This window comes from Mauremys reevesii, linkage group 4, assembly GCF_016161935.1.
Source record: "Mauremys reevesii isolate NIE-2019 linkage group 4, ASM1616193v1, whole genome shotgun sequence".
Taxonomy (NCBI): Eukaryota; Metazoa; Chordata; order Testudines; family Geoemydidae; genus Mauremys; species Mauremys reevesii.
Genome location: NC_052626.1, coordinates 138,186,545 through 138,208,127, shown reverse-complemented (window position 1 = coordinate 138,208,127; position 21,583 = coordinate 138,186,545). Strand labels below are relative to the sequence as shown.

General features: G+C 40.4%; 1 protein-coding gene across 9 annotated transcripts in view; it reads left to right on the top strand.

The window, feature by feature from the left end:
* Window positions 1-21,583, top strand: part of ST7L (suppression of tumorigenicity 7 like) — a 61,605-nt gene that overhangs the window by 1,547 nt on the left and 38,475 nt on the right. For 7 of the 9 annotated variants that reach the window (XR_005597751.1, XR_005597750.1, XM_039535598.1 and 4 more), the window contains exons 2-11: window positions 3,770-3,852; window positions 5,841-6,003; window positions 6,689-6,743; window positions 7,526-7,641; window positions 10,822-10,900; window positions 12,048-12,202; window positions 13,217-13,314; window positions 14,390-14,504; window positions 16,234-16,306; window positions 17,419-17,521. Coding sequence is in view for 7 of the 9 variants with exons in the window: in XM_039535598.1 (XP_039391532.1) it covers window positions 3,770-3,852; window positions 5,841-6,003; window positions 6,689-6,743; window positions 7,526-7,641; window positions 10,822-10,900; window positions 12,048-12,202; window positions 13,217-13,314; window positions 14,390-14,504; window positions 16,234-16,306; window positions 17,419-17,521 (1,040 nt within the window). In the remaining 2 variants the exon portion in view is untranslated. Of the gene's footprint in view, window positions 1-724; window positions 807-3,769; window positions 3,853-5,840; window positions 6,004-6,688; window positions 6,744-7,525; window positions 7,642-10,821; window positions 10,901-12,047; window positions 12,203-13,216; window positions 13,315-14,389; window positions 14,505-16,233; window positions 16,307-17,418; window positions 17,522-21,583 lie in introns of those variants that run through there. The other 2 variants (XM_039535600.1, XM_039535603.1) reach the window with 2 other exon arrangements.

Here is a 21,583-nt window from a genome sequence, read left to right as displayed (position 1 = left end):
GTAAAAGCACATAAAAGACCAGATTTCACGGACTGTGACTCAGAATCACAGAATATCAGGGTTCAAAAGGACCTCAGGAGGTCATCTAGTCCAACTAGGGTGACCAGACAGCAAGTGTGAAAAATCGGGATGGGAGTGGGGGGTAATAGGAGCCTATATAAGAAAAAGACACCAAAATCGTGACTGTCCCTATAAAATCGGGACATCGGGTCACTCTAAGTCCAACCCCCTGCTCAAACTGCTCAAAAAAAAAAAAATTGTTTCAAGTAACATTTAACATGCCCAGAATTGAAAGAGTCTAGAAGAAACAATGCTTTTCCTCTTGTTTTCTAGTGTGTTTACTTTGTGCATTTGGCAGCTTTTTGTGTACAGTTTTCTTTGTGTGGATCTTTCATACATCAGCATGGAAGAATTTTTTTTTTAAGTTGTAATATGTGACTATAAAATGACAATTTTTAGGGAGTCTCAGGCAGGTGGAGGAATTGTAACTGCTTTCACACTTTTTCCCCCCCTTCACATGAAAGCATTTCAAGTTGATGTCCAAACTGGGTGAAATTGACCCAATCTGAGTTTCATTTCAGCCCATAGGGTTCTGGACAGCATCTTACAGAGGATGCTGCAATTAGCAGTGGAGATAAGGGAGAAAGCTCTCCTGTCTTCCAGGAGCCAGGGGAAAATGGGAGAAGGCTTCACTCTTCAGGTTTATTAATTAATTGTTAGCCAGAGGCTGATACCAAAGATGGAAGCTCCTGAGCGTATGAGCACTTGGAAAGAAGCTCCACATGCTCTCCAGCTGCTGGAATGGGGTTGGTGCCCTAACGCCTCTTGTTGGGTGTCCTACAAGCCTCATCTTTTTGTATTAGCTCCTTCCTAGACAATTGGTGTCTTATAAACATTTCAAGTGCTGTATAACACTTGTAAAATACTTGGACATTCTTGGCTGGATTGAAGCTATCTATTTACAAGATATTAATTATTACTGTCACCCTTAATTTTGGGAACGAACTCAGCAAGCCTTGGCCTTTCCCTAATGAACCCCCTAATAAATTTCACAAGGCACAATTGGGACCCTTCCTAAGGAACAGATATTCATTTGATGCAGTCACTCACACTTTTGTTAATATCTGCAGTCTCATAACATTAATCATTATGAATTATAGCTTTCTGGTACTGACTTCCAATTTCTGCCCTGCCTAACAAAAATGCCCAATTTCAGTTTCCAAAATTGTCCTCGGTGTGGTTTGTTCTTGGTTGAACTTGCGGTTGAGTTGTGTTCAGTGCTGTTTCAACTGCAGTTGTTGCATAAATCCTTTATTAACAGTGGGTACCGTTTGTTAGTGTAGACAAGGTTTTTGTGTCCCTCCACTGCAGACTGCTTCCTGGCTCTTTTTTGTGGCTATCAGACAAGACACATTTACCTTAACATAGATTTTGAAAATGTTCTAATACTTTGTACAATGCTTATGTAAAGAGCAGTTCAAGAAATGAAAGTGAATATCTCCCACTGCCATGGTTTCCTCTTGGCCTGGGGAGAGTTGGGTTGATGGTTTAATTGGCATGTTTATTTCTTATGAACTATATCAATTAGAAGGATTTTACTGGGCCTTAGGTAATCATAGGCTATGGAATACTTGGTAGCATCTCAAGCTCAGTGCTTTGAAATTCACTTAAATCCTAGAGATGTTCAGGAATTAAAATTTCCTCTGCAGTTTGTCAATATTGTATGTTTTGTTTGATGCAACTGGAAATGTCCTCTCTGGCCCTGGTTTTGAGTTATTTGGGAGATGGTGGATCACCATTTGGTAACAAAAATGTTCTTGTATTGGAATGGTGGCTGGTGACTGTTAAGCCATGTTCTTTGGTTTTGCCACAGTCAGTTTGAAGGTACTGGTTACCTTATATCCATCATTTCAGCTCAGTTTGGAATGTCACCTGTGGTTGGGCATCCTCTGGAATAACTCAACACTACATCCCAGCTGGTTCTTTAGTCTGCTTTATTGCATGTGGGCGAGAAGACTACATGAAAATTAATATTTTTCTTGAGTCTGTAAGATTCTCTGAGCTGTGGGAGTTTAACAGAATTTTGGTCTAGTGTTCAAAGTGGTCCTTTCTCACGTTTCTCAGAAAGATAAAGGTAAAGATTTGGTGAAACTGCAGTGGTCACAAGTATCATTTAAAAATTGAAGTGACACTAGACCATGACATTTATTGCTGAACTACATAGGCTACAGACTTGCTGTCATCAGATGTTTCTTTCTTCCATTTCTCCTTTACTGAGGGTCAGTGGCTGATTAAATAGGTTTATGCTGTGAAGGTGGTGGACTTGCTCCTTAAAATTAACTCTTCCAGAGAAGTCTGCAATAGATGATTGCCTCAGTTTTCTTTAGCCTACAGCTAGGTAGTCAGTACATTTAGTGTCTCTCTCCACAGGTGTAAAAGATGGATTATTTGTGCAAAAAAAGTTTTGATGTTATGTGCTCTGATTCTGGCTTGTGACTTTCCAGTGAAAGTTAAATATGTTCTTGCCTCTTCTCCCCCCACCCCTTTAAATACACTGATGATCGTATTGCTGCTTTTCTGTCTGTTGGTCTATTTAAAAATCCAGCAAATGAATTCTTCTCTCCCTAGGAGCATGTTTACTTAGGAATTAGCATTTCAACATTTTGGTGTGAAGTTGAATTCAGGATTTTATTATAGTTAGAGAAATTACACTATGTTACTTAATAGCATCCTCATCTAAAAGAGAGTTCATTTTCTGCTTGCAACCCTTGCTGTGATTCCAACATGATGCTTGTCACTCTTCCTGCATGTGTACTAGTTTCTTTTCAAAGGTAAAACTGGATGTTTCTTGTGTCTGTTTTTCCAGTTAGCTGTTGGCCACTGTTTAAATTAGATTTTCAGGTTTTATCAGAAGTCCATTTTCAACCTGCAGTATTAAACTCAGCATATCGTTAGCCTGCAGAGATATTGGGCATTGGAAACAGAGGCTATCTCTGTTATGTAATACTCCAGTTGGTGGTGCTATATGATTCTAATTTTCTCTGTTACTGCTTCCCTGCAGTAGATTAGTAGAACAATCTAGACCAAGCATGTCGTTCTTACCTGGAAATGTGAGATTCACTCAGAGTGGTAACATTGAGGAGGTTTCTTCTGTTCTGTAAATAGCAGGGAGTGGAAGTCTGTGTAAATCTACACCGTACGATGTATTTGAACATAACTTTGATGCACTCTTTGTTTTGCTGTGCCTTTTTTAATATCTGGGAAATAGCAGCACCTATTTATTGTTAATTTATTATTGATTCTGTGTGGCTAAGGTAGTTTAGGATAGAACATATGTGCCTTTTTAAAACAGAACTTCTGATCAGTTTACTTGCTAAGACTTAATAGAAACTTGTATCAAAATAATATAGCTCACTTTTAAATTAAAATAAAGCATATGGACTGTCAAAATTACTCATTCAATAACCATGCAACTGTTAAGATCCTTTGGTGAGGTGAGAGTATTACAATTTTGATGTCTTTTCAAAGGATTTGTATAGAATTATTCTGATTGCAACGACTAGCCGTGTTTGATACGGTAACTTCTTTTAAATCTCATCTTTCTGCTTGCTGTACTCTTCCATCTGTGAAATTACCAAGGCCCTTGCAAAACCTAAGCAATTTTGTTGTGTGTAGTGTGCTATATATGGTTGTTTATGTTGCTTTCAAACATATTGTTTGGAATTTTCTAGTTCTGCCTATTGACTGTGCTGTTCTTCCCTCTTAACAGTGACTGTGTTCTTAAGCACTTTGACTCCAAAATTCTACGTTGCACTTACAGGGACTTCATCTCTTATATCTGGACTGATATTTGTAAGTAGATTCCTCTTCTCACTAGAGCTTTTGCATGTCTCTTGTTAAAGTGAGGATGCAAGAAACCCTCCTGTTCTCTGACCAGTCTCTAGGTGGTGTCCTTATACTGTAAAAGAAACTAAGACTCCTCAATAGTTTCCGATACACAGGACTGTATCCATTGTTACCTGAAGAGGGTATAGATATGATTCCCACAACAACCTTAACTCTGAATTTCCTGAATCCTGTGCTAATTGAATCTCAGCCTTCAATATTGCATATAATTTCCTGTGTTTTAAAGAGGAAAAATTCAGTCCCTTTCCCAATGGATAGTTTGCATCACAAAGCCACTGCCACAACTGGCATTCTCTCATTGGCAGTCTCAGCAGCCAGACCATGAAGACTGACCACCTTTTTCACCGTTGGAAGCGGTCCCTTCAAGTCATGGGTGAGGTACTGGTGGTGTGCGCAGAGAAGTCTTGCACTGCTGCGACATTGCACGTGTTCTTTGGACAAATTGACTGCCTTGGAGGGTGAAAGCTGTTCTGGATGTTTCACCAGCACTAAGTTCACTAAAAAATTACATCTAAAGAGAAGCTGGTAGGAGAGACGGTTTGGGCTATAAAAGAAATTATTCTTGCTGAACTCTGATAGGTCATTAGCCGTCTGAGATTTCAGGCCCTGATCCTGAAGTCAGATCTGTGTGGGCAGATCTGGTTGCAGGATAAGGGCCTTTTGGAACATTCTTTCACTGTCAGATATCACACACAGTTACCAGAATATGCTGAAGCTGTGTTTAGCAGACATTTTGTATGGCTAAAGTTAAAAGAAAAATCTTTTTTTATGTGAAGGAAGCAATTTGTTTACCATAGCCGCAGGGAAAATGCGGTTTGTGAGTACTGAATGGGGGATTTGGGAAGAGCTGTTTAAGAAGGAAATGGATGATGTTGTTTGACCTAGTAATTTTACATAATTAAGATACAGAAAAATCCCCGCTTTAAAGAAAAAAGTGGATTTTTTGTTGACATTTAAAATGGATGAGTTATTGCAACATTTCACAATAGGAATGCCGTGTATTTGAATGTGACTTATCTCTTCATGCTGATGGAAATACCCAGATGAATTGGTCTAGGGTGGTCCTCTAAAGCAACTCCTGGAAATCATGATATATAAATGCCTCATAAGGCCTACAGGAGGAAAGAAGAAAAAAATAACACTCTTGCTGGGGCGGTTCCAGGCACCAGCACGCCAAGCGCGTGCCTGGGGCAGCAAGCCACGGGGGGCGCTCTGCCAGTCGCTGCGAGGACGGCAGGCAGGCTGCCTTCGGTGGCATGCCTGCAGAGGGTCCTCTGGTCCCGCGCCTTCGGCGGACCTCCCGCAGGTGTGCTGCCAAATCCGCGGGACCGGGGACCTCCCGCAGGCAAGCTGCCGAAGGCAGCCTTCCTGCCGTGCTTGGGGCGGCAAAATACCTAGAGCCGCCCCTGCACTCTTGACCTTAAACATCTCTTAAATGAACTAAATGACTTCCCTCCCTGGACTCTCACATGCTATTAACAAAGCATATTGCAGGTGATACAAAATGGGCAAAAAAGGTGAATTTGGAAGAATGAAACCCAAAGCTAGGCCCAGTCATGTAGTCCTTACTTCCAGGGGTAAGTCCTCTTGACTATGTGCTAAAGTAAGGGCTGCAGGATCCAGACACCTTATTTGTTAAAATTGCTTCAGAAGTTAGCATACTTTTGTGGATGCTAATCCATTATTTGGCTAAAATCTGATACATTTCTTAATGTTTTTTCTTCCCACATTGTGTGGGGAGATCCATGTCTCTCTTGTTTAGTGGAAGGAGATATAAAAATTAACAATATTTTATATAGATAAATAGTGTCTATAATCAGTTGCAAAGGGATGTCCACATGGCTCACATTTTTGTTTCATGTCTCTTGTGAATACTGGTAAGTTGTTGTCTAGTGAAACATTTGGGTGCAATTTTTCTCTTGTTCCCATTGCAGATATTCGAATGGTGGTACTTCCAAAAATATGGCACTTCTTTCATTGAGCAGGTGTCTGTGAGCCATTTGAGGCCACTCATTGGAGGAGTAGAGAATAGTCCTCCGGTGCCAGGTTTTTCAGCCAACAACGGAGAAAACGAGACAAACAGGCAGAGTTTGTCAGGTAATTGCTTCTAACTTTTGGCTTTGCAGAGACATGTTAAGTGTCTCGCCTAAACCCAGAAAGATTTGTTCAGACTAGTTGGATTTCTGTCTTAGAATGATCTTGGCTTCCCGCTAGGGCCTATAGTAACAATCAGAGAAAGATGTTCTCTCATTTGGGACCATCAGTACGAGATAGTTGCAGAAGTAAAGTGAAATGATGATGGAAATCAGTGAAGTAAAATCCAGAATTGCTTTGTGAATATCGTTGCATTTGTTAGAACTGCTGAAAGAAAGAACCTATGTATTGCCTAGTATGTTACATAATTATTAGAAATAAGAGTTTAAGTCAAGATATTAATGCACAGTTTGAATGCAAAAAATAGACTGAAACACACCACTGAATTGTCCCAGTAATACCAGGTTTTTGCAGACACCAAAATTTTACAGTTTGCAGGCTCCAAAATTATACAATGTGAGCATTGCTCTGGTTATTCTCGTGCAATGTTTAACCCTTCTTCCAAGTGCTTTTGTATGACAGGAATGCTGGAAAACTCTGGCTTTGCACAAGTCATGTCCAGCAGGAAGTGATCAGGGAATGAATTGAAGTTATGTGGATTTTACAGAAAGTGCTGTAGCTGTTTAAAGACAAGGGATTAGTTTTGGAACTTTATTCAAACTTGAAGTAGTGCTCTTTCATTTTGCAGAGTGCAAAGTATGGAGAAACCCTCTTAATCTTTTCAGAGGAGCAGAATATAGCAGGTATTAATTTCATTTTATTTTCAGTGTAACAAGCAGCTGTGGAAATGAATTTAGAACCTGCACACACCTTTTAACTTGTTGCCAGAGCTCTCATCCTTGCTCTTCTTGGAAATAATGGTGAGATCCAAAGAGCATCATGGGTAATTGTTGGGATTTATACCAGTCCTACCCTTAAAAAAAATCCGTCCAGAGCTCTAGGCACTTTCATCCCATATTAGAAATACAAATATTCGTGCAAACAAAGTAAACTCTGTAGCTTCCCCAAAGCAAAGAAACATCCGTTCCAGTGCTCCTCACAACCCTCTTTCTCCAAAATTTTAAAATATCTGCAAACTCGAAAAGATCTGATCTTTGCAGCATGCCCTGAAAGCTGACAGATTTGGGCTATTTCATTCCAAAGCTTGAGGAATGAGTTCTGAAGTAGAGTCTGTCATATAGAACGCCCTAGTGGAACCACACTCTCCCTTTATAGAATGGTGGTTTCAGCTTGAGCATTATCGTTGTCCGGAACTGTGACCCTGTTGCAAAGGGATAAAAGCATTTCTCAAACAGGCAGTTGCCAAGCCATTTTGGCTTTTAGGTTAAAAAATCATGCATTGCCTTATGGCCAGGAAGCCCTCTGGCAACCTGTACAGAACACTGGTGTTGCAATCTAATGATTAGAAAATGCACATAACAAATGACCCTTCAGTGCTAACCTCAGTTTCTGAAGACATCAGATATCCCACTGTACCAGCTGTTACCAACACATGTTTTGAGACTATTCTTGTCTTTTGCTAAAGGTACACGTGGGTGACTGGGAAGGAACCGCTTACATACTACGACATGAATTTGTCTGCTCAGGATCATCAGACTTTTTTCACGTGTGACACAGACTCTCTTCAGCCTTCAGATACAGGTACTAACTATTTCTGCATGAAAACAAGGGTGTATGTGTGAAAGATGGAACAGTAGGACTATCTAAAGAATATTGGAAATATTCACTCTAAGGTGATCCCAACTACTGAGTGGAAACCTATAAAGTAATAACTGCATAATACTGCAATTTAGGGAGTACAAAATATGTTTAGTGATAGATACACTTCTGAGTTCTATAGGGAGTGCAGTCTAGAGGTTTAAAGCGATTCCTAAACTCTGCCATTGACTCACTTTGTAACTCTGAGCAAGCTACTTCTTGTCTTGTGGCTCAGTTCACCCATCTGTAAAATGGGAATAATGCTAATGTAACTTACAGGAGTATGATGAGGCTTCATGTTTGCCTAAACACTCAGATCCTTGGATGAAAGACACACTGAACACAGTGTGTTGTGTATATGAAATAGTAAATTGTGAAAATGTTCCTGCTTTTGCAAAAAGTGCTGTAGACTCTACGAGGTGCTTAGTATCATAGTTTGGTCTCCTGAAAAATGGTCCCCTCAGCAGTATTCTGCCCTCAGAACTGCGGTTGGTCATTAGTTCAATACTGACTCAGAAAGAAGAGCACCAGCCCTGCTTCCTGCATCACTTAGATCAGTGGTTCTCAAACTTTTTTTCACAGACTACTTGAAAATTGCTGAGGGTCTTGGTGGACCACTTAATGATCTTTCCAAATGTTGTTTGTACCATTAGCTAACTACTGTAAAGCACTTTGGATAAAAGCACTATATTAAAAAAACCTTCATAATAATTAACATTTTATTTTGTTCTACAAATAAAAGCACGCAACTCATATTTTAATATCAGTAACCTTACCTTTCTAATGTAATGGATGTGTCCTCTCTCCCCTGCCACGGCAGCCCCTGAGCTGGGGCTGGGAAGTAGGGAGGTCTCTCCCCCGCCACAGCAGCCACAGAGCTGAGGCTGGGAAGGAGGGCTCTCTCTCCCCGGCAGCCACAGCCCTGGAGCTGGGGAAAGTCACCTCTTTCTCTGGCCGCCACAGCCCTGCACACCCCAAATTCCCCCCCACCTCCTCTTCTCACTCCCCCTCCCACCTACCTCCTATTCCCTCCAAGGCCACCACCTCACCTTACATTTGCGTCTTCGCCAGGGTCCTTGCAGGCATGGCTCCGCTAATTAGGTGGGTGGCCCTTCCTTCTCTCTTCTTCATTCTGCCCAGTTGTGCACCTTAGCAGGAAGTATCTGTGGGCCACCTGAATGGAGCTCACAGACCACTGTTTGAGAACCTCTGACCTAGATATTCCTTGGAGTTCTCCCATTGAACAGGCTGTGTCCAACCCTGCTTAGCTTGAGATCTGAGGAGTTTTCAGCTCAAGATGGTTTGACATCCAGAATACAAGACTAAACCTCTTGCCATATAATAGATCTGTGATTGCAACTTTGTTGGTATTTTAGTACAGATTACAGAATTACATTTGCTAAGGGATATGGTGAGAGACTCTTGTTGTTTACTCCATTGTTTGTAATACATTTCAGAAGTTAGAAAACAACATCTTTCCTTGTTTGTCTTCAATCAGTTTCTTATTAAACTAGCCCACAGGACTTTCCCTTTGATAACATTTACATCTTCATGGAGGTAAACAGTGCTGCACAGTTTGGTGAAAAGAGAGATGTTGTGCTGTCTCTGCTCGCTGTGAGGTTCGCGGTGCATATAGAAAAACAAATATTTTAGGATGATGCATAAACTAGCTGTTACAAGGTTGTTGTTTTTTCTAATTATATATTTTTAAAACCTGGACTGTGTTCTCTAAAGAAGTTCACAGTTGGGGCCATAACTAATGAACAGGCATGTCTCTTTAAGTGTGTTGTAATGTTACAACATTTTTGTACAGTTAGTATGCCCTACCTGGCTATTGTCAGATGAGGTGCTAACTCTTATCAATTTGTCAAGTTCAGGAAGTGTTAGCTGTCAGCTAGCTGGTGACATGTTTGATATGAGGAATGTATTTTTGTTGCACAAATGGAGTATATTGTCTCGTCTTTTAAGCCAAGACTAATATTTTGTTTCCAAAGGAAAACTCAAATATTTTCCACATTATTCTTACTGGACAGTTGCAGTTTTTGTTCCAAAAGAAACATGTATAGATTCTCCAGTTTTTCTTATCAAACTTGAGCGAGGCCAGATATTCAGTTCCATGAACCAACAGTTTTGGAGTCTTTTCAGAAATGTTGTTGGGTGTGAAGACTCTAATTCTGCCTAGGAAATGGTAGTGGTAAGAACATTGCCCTTCTTTTGGTTAAAGTGGGCTCTTAAATTTGGATTCCATTTTTTCATAATGGGGGCTGATATTGTCCAGAGATGTGCTGTGTTGAATTGGTTCTCTTCCCACTCCTCCTCTTGCTGTAATTCTTTTGCAGAAAATTATAATTCAGACAAACCTCCTAGATTCAAACATAGTTTAGATAAAGAGCATGTTCTGATCTATGTGTATTTTTAGCTGCTTCGTAGCACCTTTCAAAAAGATGATAAACAGTAACAGTATATTTTGAATTGGCTGTAACGTTATGCCACTCGAATTTGCTCTTGCTGTCTAACCCAAACTTTAAAAGGAATTGCTTAACCATTTATAATCTGTTAAATAACAGCTTTGAGAAGGCACTTAAGGATTTAACACAACAAAACTGCACTAGAACAACAATAATTTTTTTATCACGTCTTTCCTTAAAATAAAAGTATTGTCAATAAACAAAAATTAGGATTTCATGCAGGTCTAATCCAGGGCCGCTGTCAATGTACGCAAAAAACAGCGTGCACCAATTGAGTAACTGTACACCAGTCTGTATGTGCACAGGAACTATGTGATTTGCATATCAAATGAGGTTTTAAATGAACAATGAATGATCTCCTTGCAGATATTCCCATTTTAAGTGGAATTTGTAATCTAATCAGATGTATCACAAGTGTCATCAGTTGGTGGTGGAAGAAACTTTCCTCAGGGTTTAAATCTCCTTTTGCTGCGTGCATCTGAGGGAAGAATAGAGTCAAGCTCAGAGTACAAATGATTGTTGGTCAAGTGGAGCTGATGTATAAATTACCTAAGTGTTACTTCTTAAAAAGCTCTAGTTTTTGTGGATGGTTAACTATATATTTCATACGTAAGCATTTCTATTCATGATCTGTTTTAAAACATTTTCCCCACAGTTATGCAGAAGGCATGGAGAGAGAGAAACCCTCAAGCCCGAATCAAAGCAGCATATCAAGCTTTAGAATTAAATAATGAGTAAGTTTGAAATTAACATAAACATAAATGTAAGTTCTGGCAGAAAAAAACAAAGTGCTTTACCCAGGACACAGTGTCACTTTTTGTTTGAATTTAGAATTAGCAAGAAAGAATGGCTTCAAATAGTGTGAGGGTTTTCCTGTATGCATCAATTAGAAATAAACATGTGGCTATCAGAGTACATTGCATCACTTAGCTCTGGTTTAATTAAAAGATAGCTTTTGGCCTGCCTATCTTTTAATTTTAAAAAGAGAACGTTATTTTGATTTGTGCCATTTCTGTCTGTGGGTCAGTAGAAATAACATACACAAGGAGAAAAAGCTTATTTTTAGGTGAAACAAAGTAAATCTCCTTATGGAGTCTTGTTATTGCAATGTCATTACTGACCCCCAATAATACTGTATGCAGTGTTGTTGATTTCATGGCCACAAGGGACCATTTTCATCATTGTCACACTACCTTTTCATTGTTTTTGAGCAAATAATTTTCCTTGCTGCAACCAACTTAATTTTCCATTTGGAACATTTGCCTTAAGTTCTTAAAACTGTAAAGCAGGGGTTGGCAACCTTTCAAAAGTGCTGTGCCGAGTCTTCATTTATTCACTCTAATTTAAGGTTTCGCGTGCCATTAATACATTTTAACATTTTTAGAAGGTCTCTTTCTAGAAGTCTATAATATATAACTAAACTATTGTTGTATGTAAAGTTAATAAGGTTTCAAAATGTTTAAGAAGCTTCATTTAAAATTAAATTAAAATGCAGAGCACCCCCCTCCCCCCTCCCCGGACCATTGGCCAGGACCCAGGCAGTCTGAGTGCCACTGAAATTCAGCTCGCGTGCTGCCTTCGGCACCTGTGCCATAGGTTGCCTACCCCTGCTGTAAAGGCTTCTGTTGTCCTAGCACTTGTCGCTTGACTGTAGTCCAGTGAATTCTCCTAGGTACCATATATTTCACAGGGTATTTGATAAGGATTCTTGCATGCTTAATTTTTATTCATTAGTAATGGGTTTTCATAAACTTTCAAGTACTACATACAAGACAAAACCCATAGATACTTTTGATGCCATTACTTTCTTGTGCAAAAAATCCTTACAACTGACTTCCATCTGAGTAGTTTGTGGCTTTCTTTTTTTTGTTTCCATTACAGTTGTGCCACTGCATATGTTCTCCTAGCTGAGGAAGAAGCAACAACTATTATAGATGCTGAGAAGTATTTTAAGCAGGCACTAAAAGCAGGCGAAACAGTTTACAGAAAATCTCAGCACTGCCATCCCCAAAACTCTCAACATGAAGCACAGCTTAGTAAGCACCTTTGCACTGAATAGTTACAGATTTTTCTGCTTGAGCACAAAAGCAAAATGAAAGAAATGTGATTGTTTTTAGGGTAGCCGTTGAAACACCAAACACTGATAAGGAGCATCACTGTTAGTACTTATTCTGTAATTCCACTTTAGCATAATATGCTGTATGAATTTTATATGGTCTGCATATGAGTAAATCTATAAAAAAGCAGATAGAGCTTGTAGTCATCACAGTAGCATATGTCACTCTGCCTTGGTGAGCCTGTGCATACACGTGGCAGTGTATCTTAATGTCTTGATATGATACCCTGCTGTGGTGGTGGGGAATAATAGAAGGATTAGTAAGTGTTAATGGTGCAGTTCACCATTGGTCACTGGTTTTATCCCACCCAACAGATGGAAAGCAACTCAAAAGTTCTTGCCATATGATGACTGGGAACAGGGGCGGCTCCAGACTCCAGCACGCCAAGCGCGTGCTTGGAGCGGCATGCCGCGGGGGGGCGCTCTGACGGTCGCCGGGAGGGTGGCAGGCGGCTCCAGTGGACCTCTCGCAGGCGTGCCTGCAGAGGGTCCGCTGGTCCCGCATGGCTTCGGTGGAGCTGTGGGACCAGCGGAACCTCCGCAGGCATGCCTGCGGGAGGTCCACCGGAGCCGCGGGACCGGCGACCGGCAGAGCGCCTCCCGCGGCATGACGCCCTGCTTGGGGCGGCGAAATGTCTAGAGCCGCCACTGACTGGGAACCTAGTTGAAATGAATTGGTGGGTTTGGTCTTTTTCTTGGTGGACCACTGCCAGAATTTTGTTTGGGAAGGTATAGGTGATTATTCCATACTCTTACTTCTCTCTGCTGGTTAGGGAAAGGGTGTTGTGCATTCTTTCTTGGGGAATAATGTCATCTCATGCTATTTTAGGCACTCTGTTAGAGAGATGTCCACAACACATCCTGCAACCCTTTTTTATTACTCCCTTTCTACAACTAAACATATGGAAATTAATTGTTTTATTTTTTTACTCAGGAAGAGATACCAATGTATTGGTTTATGTGAAAAGGAGACTAGCCATGTGTGCAAGAAAACTTGGAAGAATAAAAGAAGCAGTAAAAATGATGAGAGATGTAAGTCATTTTAAATAAAATGTAAACAACTTGTATAATTTGGACAATAGAGTTATTAGCTTAAAACCACCGTGGAGGCGATGGAACAATTAGGTTGTGAATGAGTTTCATAGTGAGATACGAATGTTTTCAACAAAATTTTAGTTTTTGATATCTGTCAAGTATATATGTACATAATATGGCTAATGTGTTTAGTTTTACCTTCCATTTCCCCTTATGTTTGGCTTGATGATTAACTTGTTAAAGTAGCTATACTCTGTGCTTCATACTATGGCACTTTATTTCTTTCACTTGTCCACGGTGGATGCAACATTATTTTTACACAGGCATGTATTATAGATCAAACCAACCACTTTGTGCAGCTAGCCAAGTCATAGGAGCACATTGTGTGAACACCTGGGAAACAAGTGTACTGAGCAGATGAATGTAGAGAAAATTGTGGTGGTCTCTTTGGTGGTGGGGGGCAGAGAGAGGTGGGAAGAAGTAAAGGACGAAAAGGAACATCAGCCATTATATTAAGTTCTTGAAACCATTATATTGAATATTTATGTACTCTATTTTATCCGAATGCCTTGCTGAATTTATTGAACAATGCTATTAGATTTATCATCTGGTTTAGTTTAGCAGCTCAGAGCTAATAATTCATTAAGGATGTAAAACAGTGACCTAAACAACACTGGAAAATGAATACAATTCTGATATTGTATTTTGGAGCAGTTTATGGATACTTGCTTTGATTAACAGATTGAATATAAGTAAGTGTGTCTATTGCATTGGCAGGAAGAATTACAAGGCCTAAGATGGGTTATTTATCAACTTTTTTTCCCCTGGATTTCCACAGAAAAACTGGTTGAGGGCCTGATTTCTTTGGGCTTTTGTGACCTTGCATAATTTGAAGCATAAATACCAGACAAATCTTATTTGGCTAAATTAGATGATTGTTGGTCTTATATTTTGGGTTATTGTGCCCAAACTACCATTTTAATAAATAAAGGCAAAGGGTTTTTTGTGTTTTCAAATGCCGCTTATGGTAAGTGTGAGTAAAATGGAGTTATTTCTCTTTTCTGATGTGCAGTTAATGAAAGAGTTTCCACTTCTTAGTATGTTGAATATTCACGAAAACCTTCTGGAGGCGCTGCTGGAATTACAGGCGTATGCTGATGTCCAGGCAGTTTTAGCAAAGTATGATGGTGAGTGACATTTGTCATGAAGCATAATAACATTCATGTTTGCCATTCTATATGTTAACACAGAGCATGTGACAGACATTCTTCAAACCTCAGCTTTAATCTGTGACCAAATATAACTGCTCTGTGTAGTGGGGGCAAAACGAGCTCTAGGAGCACTCTTTTTGTACCTCTCCTAGTTCCTTCATTGCTAACGGATTTTTTCAGCCCTTCACAGTCAATACGCTGCCCCCCTCACCAGAGTAGTCAATGCGAGTGAGCAGAAAAGCGGCAGTCTTCCCTACTGCCTGGCCGGCGTCTTTCATACCACTCTTGGATCCTGTTTGCCAGAGAGATCAGGACTCAAGCATTTGATCCCTTATGTTGCAGAATTACTAGTTCTCCAGGCTGACCTGCTTCCAGTGTGCCATATGCTTAGATATTCTTCTGTGGAAGAGCCTAGCTATTTTGTTTGTGTCCCTAGAGTTATAACACATGTGTTCCCCAAAGCAGTTTTTCTTCTGGTTGGGGATCAGAATGTTACACCCAAGTCACTGTCAGAACTGTCCCTTAAATCAACTTCAGAGAGGAGGCCTATAGAAGCAATGTTTCTGGCAATCTTCCTCGCACCCAGGAGTCAGTGTGTTCTGTAATGCCTCTATTCACTATTGCTTCAGGGAATAAGTGGCATGAGATTCTTGCCAAATGTGTGGCCAGTGTGCTGATATTACTCAACCCATGCTGTGCTGTGTGGGTATTTGTCATTAACACGGAAAAAAACATTTACATGGTCATGGATTTTTTTCATATTGACTTCAGAAAGTTTGACACTTATTTAATTTAGGGGGCACTGATTCCTTCTAAACATCTGGAACAGTTAGGATGAGCTTCAGAGGGCTGTAGGCTCAGAGAAACTTGCAAGAAATCCTTCCCATATGGTACTTGCCAGATGCTTGGCTGGCTTGTTACATGGTGGACAAGCCTGAGAGAGGTTTTAAAAAACAGGAGGCGTTCAACTGGTACACATAGACTAGTATTCAGGAATTTATTTAGAAACAGAATCTTTTATCTATTTTTAAAATAACCTTCTACTGTAGAATTTTAACTCTCCTAGAGGCAGTCAGGTCAAATTTGGAACCAAATTTACGCTTTGTATAAATTTAGGTTTTACAGAAACTAAAACCAAAATAGTTCTTTTTCCATAGAACTAAAAATAATTAAATGGTAAGATATTTTAGTTAAATTCCCCTGTAGTGTGTGTAATTCAGTGTTGAAAGGTGCTAATGTGTGAGAACTTGAAAATGAAATTTACTAGAAACTGACTAGTATATTTTAAAGTTAAGAAATGCAAAAAGTAAGTTGAAGGTTAAAAATTATTTATTTTAATACTGAGAGTGGTGTTTAACACAGCTGAAGGTGCTTTCTAAAAGTGTTTAACTCGCTAATGTACCTCTGTATGAATTCAGTTTTACAGCATCATATTTGATAACTGTGCTCAGAAATGAGTGGTGGGGAACAATTCCTGACCCTGCAAATGGGACTGTAAAACCAGGGGATTTTTCTGAAAGAGGATTTTGGGGACTGGTGCAAGGCAGTTAAGGAATTGAAAGTTTCTAGTCATAACTGAAATGTTCCAGATGTTGAATTTACTGTATGGGCCATCCCAAATGCAAATCATTCAGCTCAGAGGAGACAGATTTAAAATGTTTGTCTTACTTTAGAATCATAAAGTTAACTATTTATTGTACCGTAGATATCAGTCTTCCAAAATCAGCAGCAATATGTTACACAGCAGCACTGTTGAAGGCCAGAGCTGTTTCAGACAGGTAAGTGAACACAGAAACTGTTAAAATCAGTATATTAAGCTAATCTTGGATTCTGGTGTGAAAAGATAGATCAATTATTAAAAACAAACAAAAACCCTAAATCCCATATGTAGCATTCACATCTCTGAAGACAGATTCATTCTTTATTCATGAGCAAACGTTCAGCTTCTCTCTACTACTATTATTTTCCTGATTTCTTTAAAGTATAAATTACAGGGGTTGGCAACCTTTCAGAAGTGGTGTGCCGAGTCTTCATTTATTCACTCTAATTTAAGGTTTTGCGTGCCAGTAGTACATTTGAATGTTTTTAGAAGGTTTCTTTCTATAAGTATATAATATATAACTAAACTATTGTTGCATGTAAAGTAAATAAGGTTTTAAAATGTTTAAGAGGCTTCATTTAAAACTAAATTAAAATGCAGAGCCCCCGGACCGGTGGCCAGGACCTGGGCAGTGTGAGTGCTACTGAAAATCATCTTGCTTTCTGCCTTCGGCACGCGTGCCATAGGTTGCCTACCCCTGAATTACATCCACAACTAGTCCATCCAAATATCTGATATCTTAGCTCTTCTGGATTTTAGATGGTTCACTCTTCCTGAGATGGTGAAGGGTGTGTGGGGAAGATGGATGCTTGACCCTACATGGAGATTGTCTGGTGCTTCCCCTTCTCTGGTTGGTTGCTGACTGCATCCTCTGCTAATTTTAGCTTTGCCTCTTAGTGTACATCATCATAAAATCCTATAACACTAATTGAATGCTCAGCTTTAAGTCCAGTTTCCATCTGAAAACTCCAGATGGAAAAGTTTCTAGTATCTTAGTAGTCACTTCAGCTTCTTGTGTTTGCTATGCTCCAGAGAAAATCCTTCCATAGTGCTACTTGGTTTCCAAAAGCTTAAGATGCCTTTGGTACATGAATAAGGATGGTAGTCAAGATACCTGAGTTAGTTACCTGTGGTGGTTAGCTGCATAAAGAGCAAAGCAGGGCTGAGCCAAAAGGCGTTTTCTCATTCTCAAGAATCAGTCTTTCCCACAGTTTATGATGAGCTTCGATCTTAAAGTATCATTCTTATTTGGATTTTCTTTAGTAAATTCAGTTCAGGTTTTCTATGCAGGTTCTCTCCAGAAACAGCCTCCAGAAGAGGGCTCAGCACAGCAGAAATTAATGCTGTGGAAGCAATTCACAGAGCTGTGGAATTTAACCCTCATGTCCCAAAGGTAAGAACTGACTTTTTTTCTCCTGATGGGATCAGTTTAGCTTACTATCTGAAATATAGTCACCATTTGCAGTGGTCCTGGAGTCTTGCTACCCCTGTGAATCATGTGACTACTTCTCTGTGGTTGAAATAGGCTGAGGATAGCTCATGTAGAACCTGAAACTACACCTCTGCCTCAATATAACGCGACCTGATATAACATGAATTCGGACAGAACGCAGTAAAGCAGTGCTCCGGGGCAGCGGCGCTGCACACTCTGGTGGATCAAAGCAAGTTTGATATAACACGGTTTCACCTATAACGCGGTAAGATTTTTTGGCTCCTGAGGACAGCGTTATATCGAGGTTGAGGTGTATTTGGAAATCCTGGGTGAATCGTGGCATGGATAGAAATAATAGCATCCACCACTAATGATTGCTATAGTTAAGGTTGCAAATCAGCTTCCTTTGTATCTTCTTGTTCTTGCACACTTGTGACTTTTCCAGCCTTTATACTCCATCTCGCACATAGTCTATAAGAAGGAGGTTGTGCTTTGGGCAGTTCATAAAATGGTTGTAAAATAGAGGGTAAGAACATTTGAAAATACACTATAGCACATGTTCAGTGGAAAACTTAAATTGGCATTTCTAAACATGGATTCAGTAGTCATGTGGCAGCAGCTGTTTGACTGCATGGTGACGTGCCCATACAACTGAGCTGATTTAAACATACAAAGTGTATTTAAAAGTAATTGTCACTCTTCTGCTGCTGCTATCATCCTGAGAACCTATGGTCTAAAGGAATTAGCATAGGGCTGGAATGCTTGAGTTCTCAGGACAAATTTTTTGATGGCCTCAGAGTGCGGCCACCAACTCTTGCTGGTGGTCGCTCTCACACTTTTTCCTAAAATACTTAATTAGTGTTAGGAAGACCAAATAAATATGCACATATAAACGTCCAAATCATTGTAATTTATTTATTGCTAGCTAGTAAGTCAGTTGTAAAAAGTGATATTAACAAACATACAAGGATCACTTTTCACAGGAGACTTGATCAGCCCTGGCAAGCCTGGGGGCAAATTAAGCCCTGGATGGAGGGTCGGGGGAAGCAGTGGGGGCCAGTGGGGCTGGGGGAGGCAGTGGGGGGCTGGAGCCTGAAGCCATGTGTTTAGAGCCCGAAGCCCCGTGGCGAGAGGATGGAGCCCAGGGACAGAGCTCAAAGCCATGTGGATGGAGCCTGGGGCCTGCTGCTGCGCACCCAGAACCTGGGGCTGGAACCTGAAGCCCTGTGGCCAGAGCCTGCTGCCCCACCACCCCAGGGCTGAAGCCCAAAGCCTGAGCCTCGCCACCCCTGAGAAGGTGGGGAACTCACTGGCTGCCTGCTCCTCCAGCGTTGTGCCCCAGGTAACTCCAGAGGGAGGTAGTGCCCAATCCGTACTGATGGCTCCAGCAACCAACACCAAAGGCAGTGCATCCAGGAGCAACAGGGAGGGGAAAGGGGCATTACTCTCCTCCCCACCCCCCAAATCACAGCCCAGGAGGCTGTGGCCACATTTGAAAAATGCTAGACTTCCTGATTTTCAGTCCAGCTTCTGCTGCTAACTTAGTATTTAGCACTTTCCAAACATTTAATTAAGTCTCTTAGCACATCAGTAGAGTAGGTAACAATATAATTGTCCCACTTCACAGATGGGGAAACAGGCACAAAGATTGTAAATGACTTTCCTAAAGTTTTGTGTTAGAACTAGGATTAGAAACCACATGTCCTGATTGTTGTGCCTGTGCATAATCTGCCACTATCACACTTCTCAAACACGGCACCTAACTTCTGTCAGTTTCCCCATCTGTAAAATGGGCACAATACTGATACTTGTCTAATGGGTAGGACCTTTGCCAGTATTCAACTTCTTGTTGGGGAAATTACAACCACTGAGGTTAAGGGTGACCAGAAGCAGATATAGATGGAAGCTGTTCAGTTTGATGATTTTATGATAACTGCATCTTTGATGGAATACCCCCATTTAACCCAAGTTGAGTTGGGACTGTAATTATTATATGTTGCAGCAAACTGTTCTTTAATTAGAAATTTATGTGGGCATAAGTAGCAAAATTGCATGCTCCTAATAGTAGCTTCTCTGACAATTTCAAACAATGAACCTATTAGATGAAATTTCCTGTGTTTTAACTATAAGTAAACATTTTTTCTAAACAACTGAAATTTTGAAGTTTGAAAGTGCAGCTAAAGACTGGACATTTAAAAGATCAAATAATTAACAATAGGGAACAGATGATTCCCAAAAGGATGGGTGAGTCATTATTTTAGTCCCTAGTTAATTTCTGTACCAATCTCTCTGAGAAATTTCTCCCACTTGTGATTAAACAAGTACATGGAACAATATTCCCAAATTCCCCTCCAAGGCAAACCGCACAATATATCTAGTTTAGCACAGAGTGCCTACTCCTGTTGGAGCAGTAATTGCATACTAGAAGAAATCCTGCTGCTGCCACAAAGCTTAAGGGCCCAGAAGCCATGACACAACTTCTGGGAGAAAATGGTGAATTAGCTGCATTTTCATGCTGTCCTGGCTAGTAACGGCTCTGTGATCTAGTGATTACAGGACCAGAAGTCAGGATGGTACTGAGGTCTCATGTGACTGAAGATAGTAATTTGCTGGGCTATCTCGGGCAAGCTACTTCACTACCTTACACACCACTCGTTCAACCTGCAAACTTGGGGCAAAGGCAGAAGATTACTCTTCTGAACCTTTTGGCAACCGTCTACTTACCAGAGGACTTTCCAGGCTTATTTTCGTAAACATCTCCTGTGACTAGCAACTTTTCTATGTAGTAAAGCTGTCTTTTTAACTGTACTTGATAACATTGGCAAGAGTTAGCGTTATCTTTAAAGAACATAGCAGCAAAATGGCTACGGATAGAATTGTTTTATCAGGGATTTCTTTGCCATTTCCCTCTGTGGTTTTAAAGGGCCTGGCTATCTGTAGCATGCATTTTGTTAAAGAGGGAAACTTAATGTGGTGGATTAATCTCCCTTAGCTGCAAATTTGCTTTTAAATATTTCATTAGCACTGATTGCCTATACAGGGCTTTGATTCATCTGAATAGATAATAGTTTGAATAATTCTGTGCTTAACCGCTATACATAAACACATGTAAGCTGCTACATCCTTGTGGTTACATAGGAAGTTCTTTTTAAAATCAGCAGCATATTTAAAATATTTATGCCTAGATGAGAAATCACTTATTTGGTTATCACTTGCAGACTGTGGCAGCATTAGCTTCGTTACTGTGAGAATGTCTGAAGCTGAGAAACAAGGGTTTCAGAACACACTTTTCATTCAGCTGCAGCCTTTAGCAGATCCGAATGAAATATAAAACTGAACAAATGGGCTAAATGTAACCATACCTGCAGCAGATGTCCTCACTGTTTCACCAGGATTGTCACAATATGCTGTGATAACTGCATCCCCATGAACTGTTAAAACTGGCTTACAGCACGTGTCCCGTTCCTTGCCTGTCTAACCTCACTGCGCACTCTTTCCTGCTAAGACAAGGCCTATGTGTGCATGTTCCCCTTATCAGGGAAATTTTCTTGAGAACTGTGGTAATTCCAACCCATTATTGGTATTAGGCCATTTAATATTTATATTACAGCAGTACTTGGAGGCCCAGACCAGATCTCTGTGTGAGGTGCTATACAAACCACAGTCACGGGTCCTGTCCCAAAAAGCTTACAATCTGTGCTAAAATTTCCTGTCCTCCTCAGGACAGTCTGCTTGTGTGCTGCTGAAGACACTGTCAGGCAAGGGTAATGGCTAATTAAAATGTGTAGTCTTCAAAATCCCTGAAGCTGGACAGGCCTCTCCAAGGAGTAACTACTTATTTTATTTTTCTAGATTATTGGCAAGAGAGCCTTTAAAACCCTGATAATTGTATGAGATCTGAAATCTCTAATTCAAAACAGTATGTGTGTACGTACACACACCCACCCACCCAGTACACTCTTGTGCTGCAGTTCATGTCTGCTAATACCTGAACTGGCCAGATATTACACTCCCCAAGTAGGA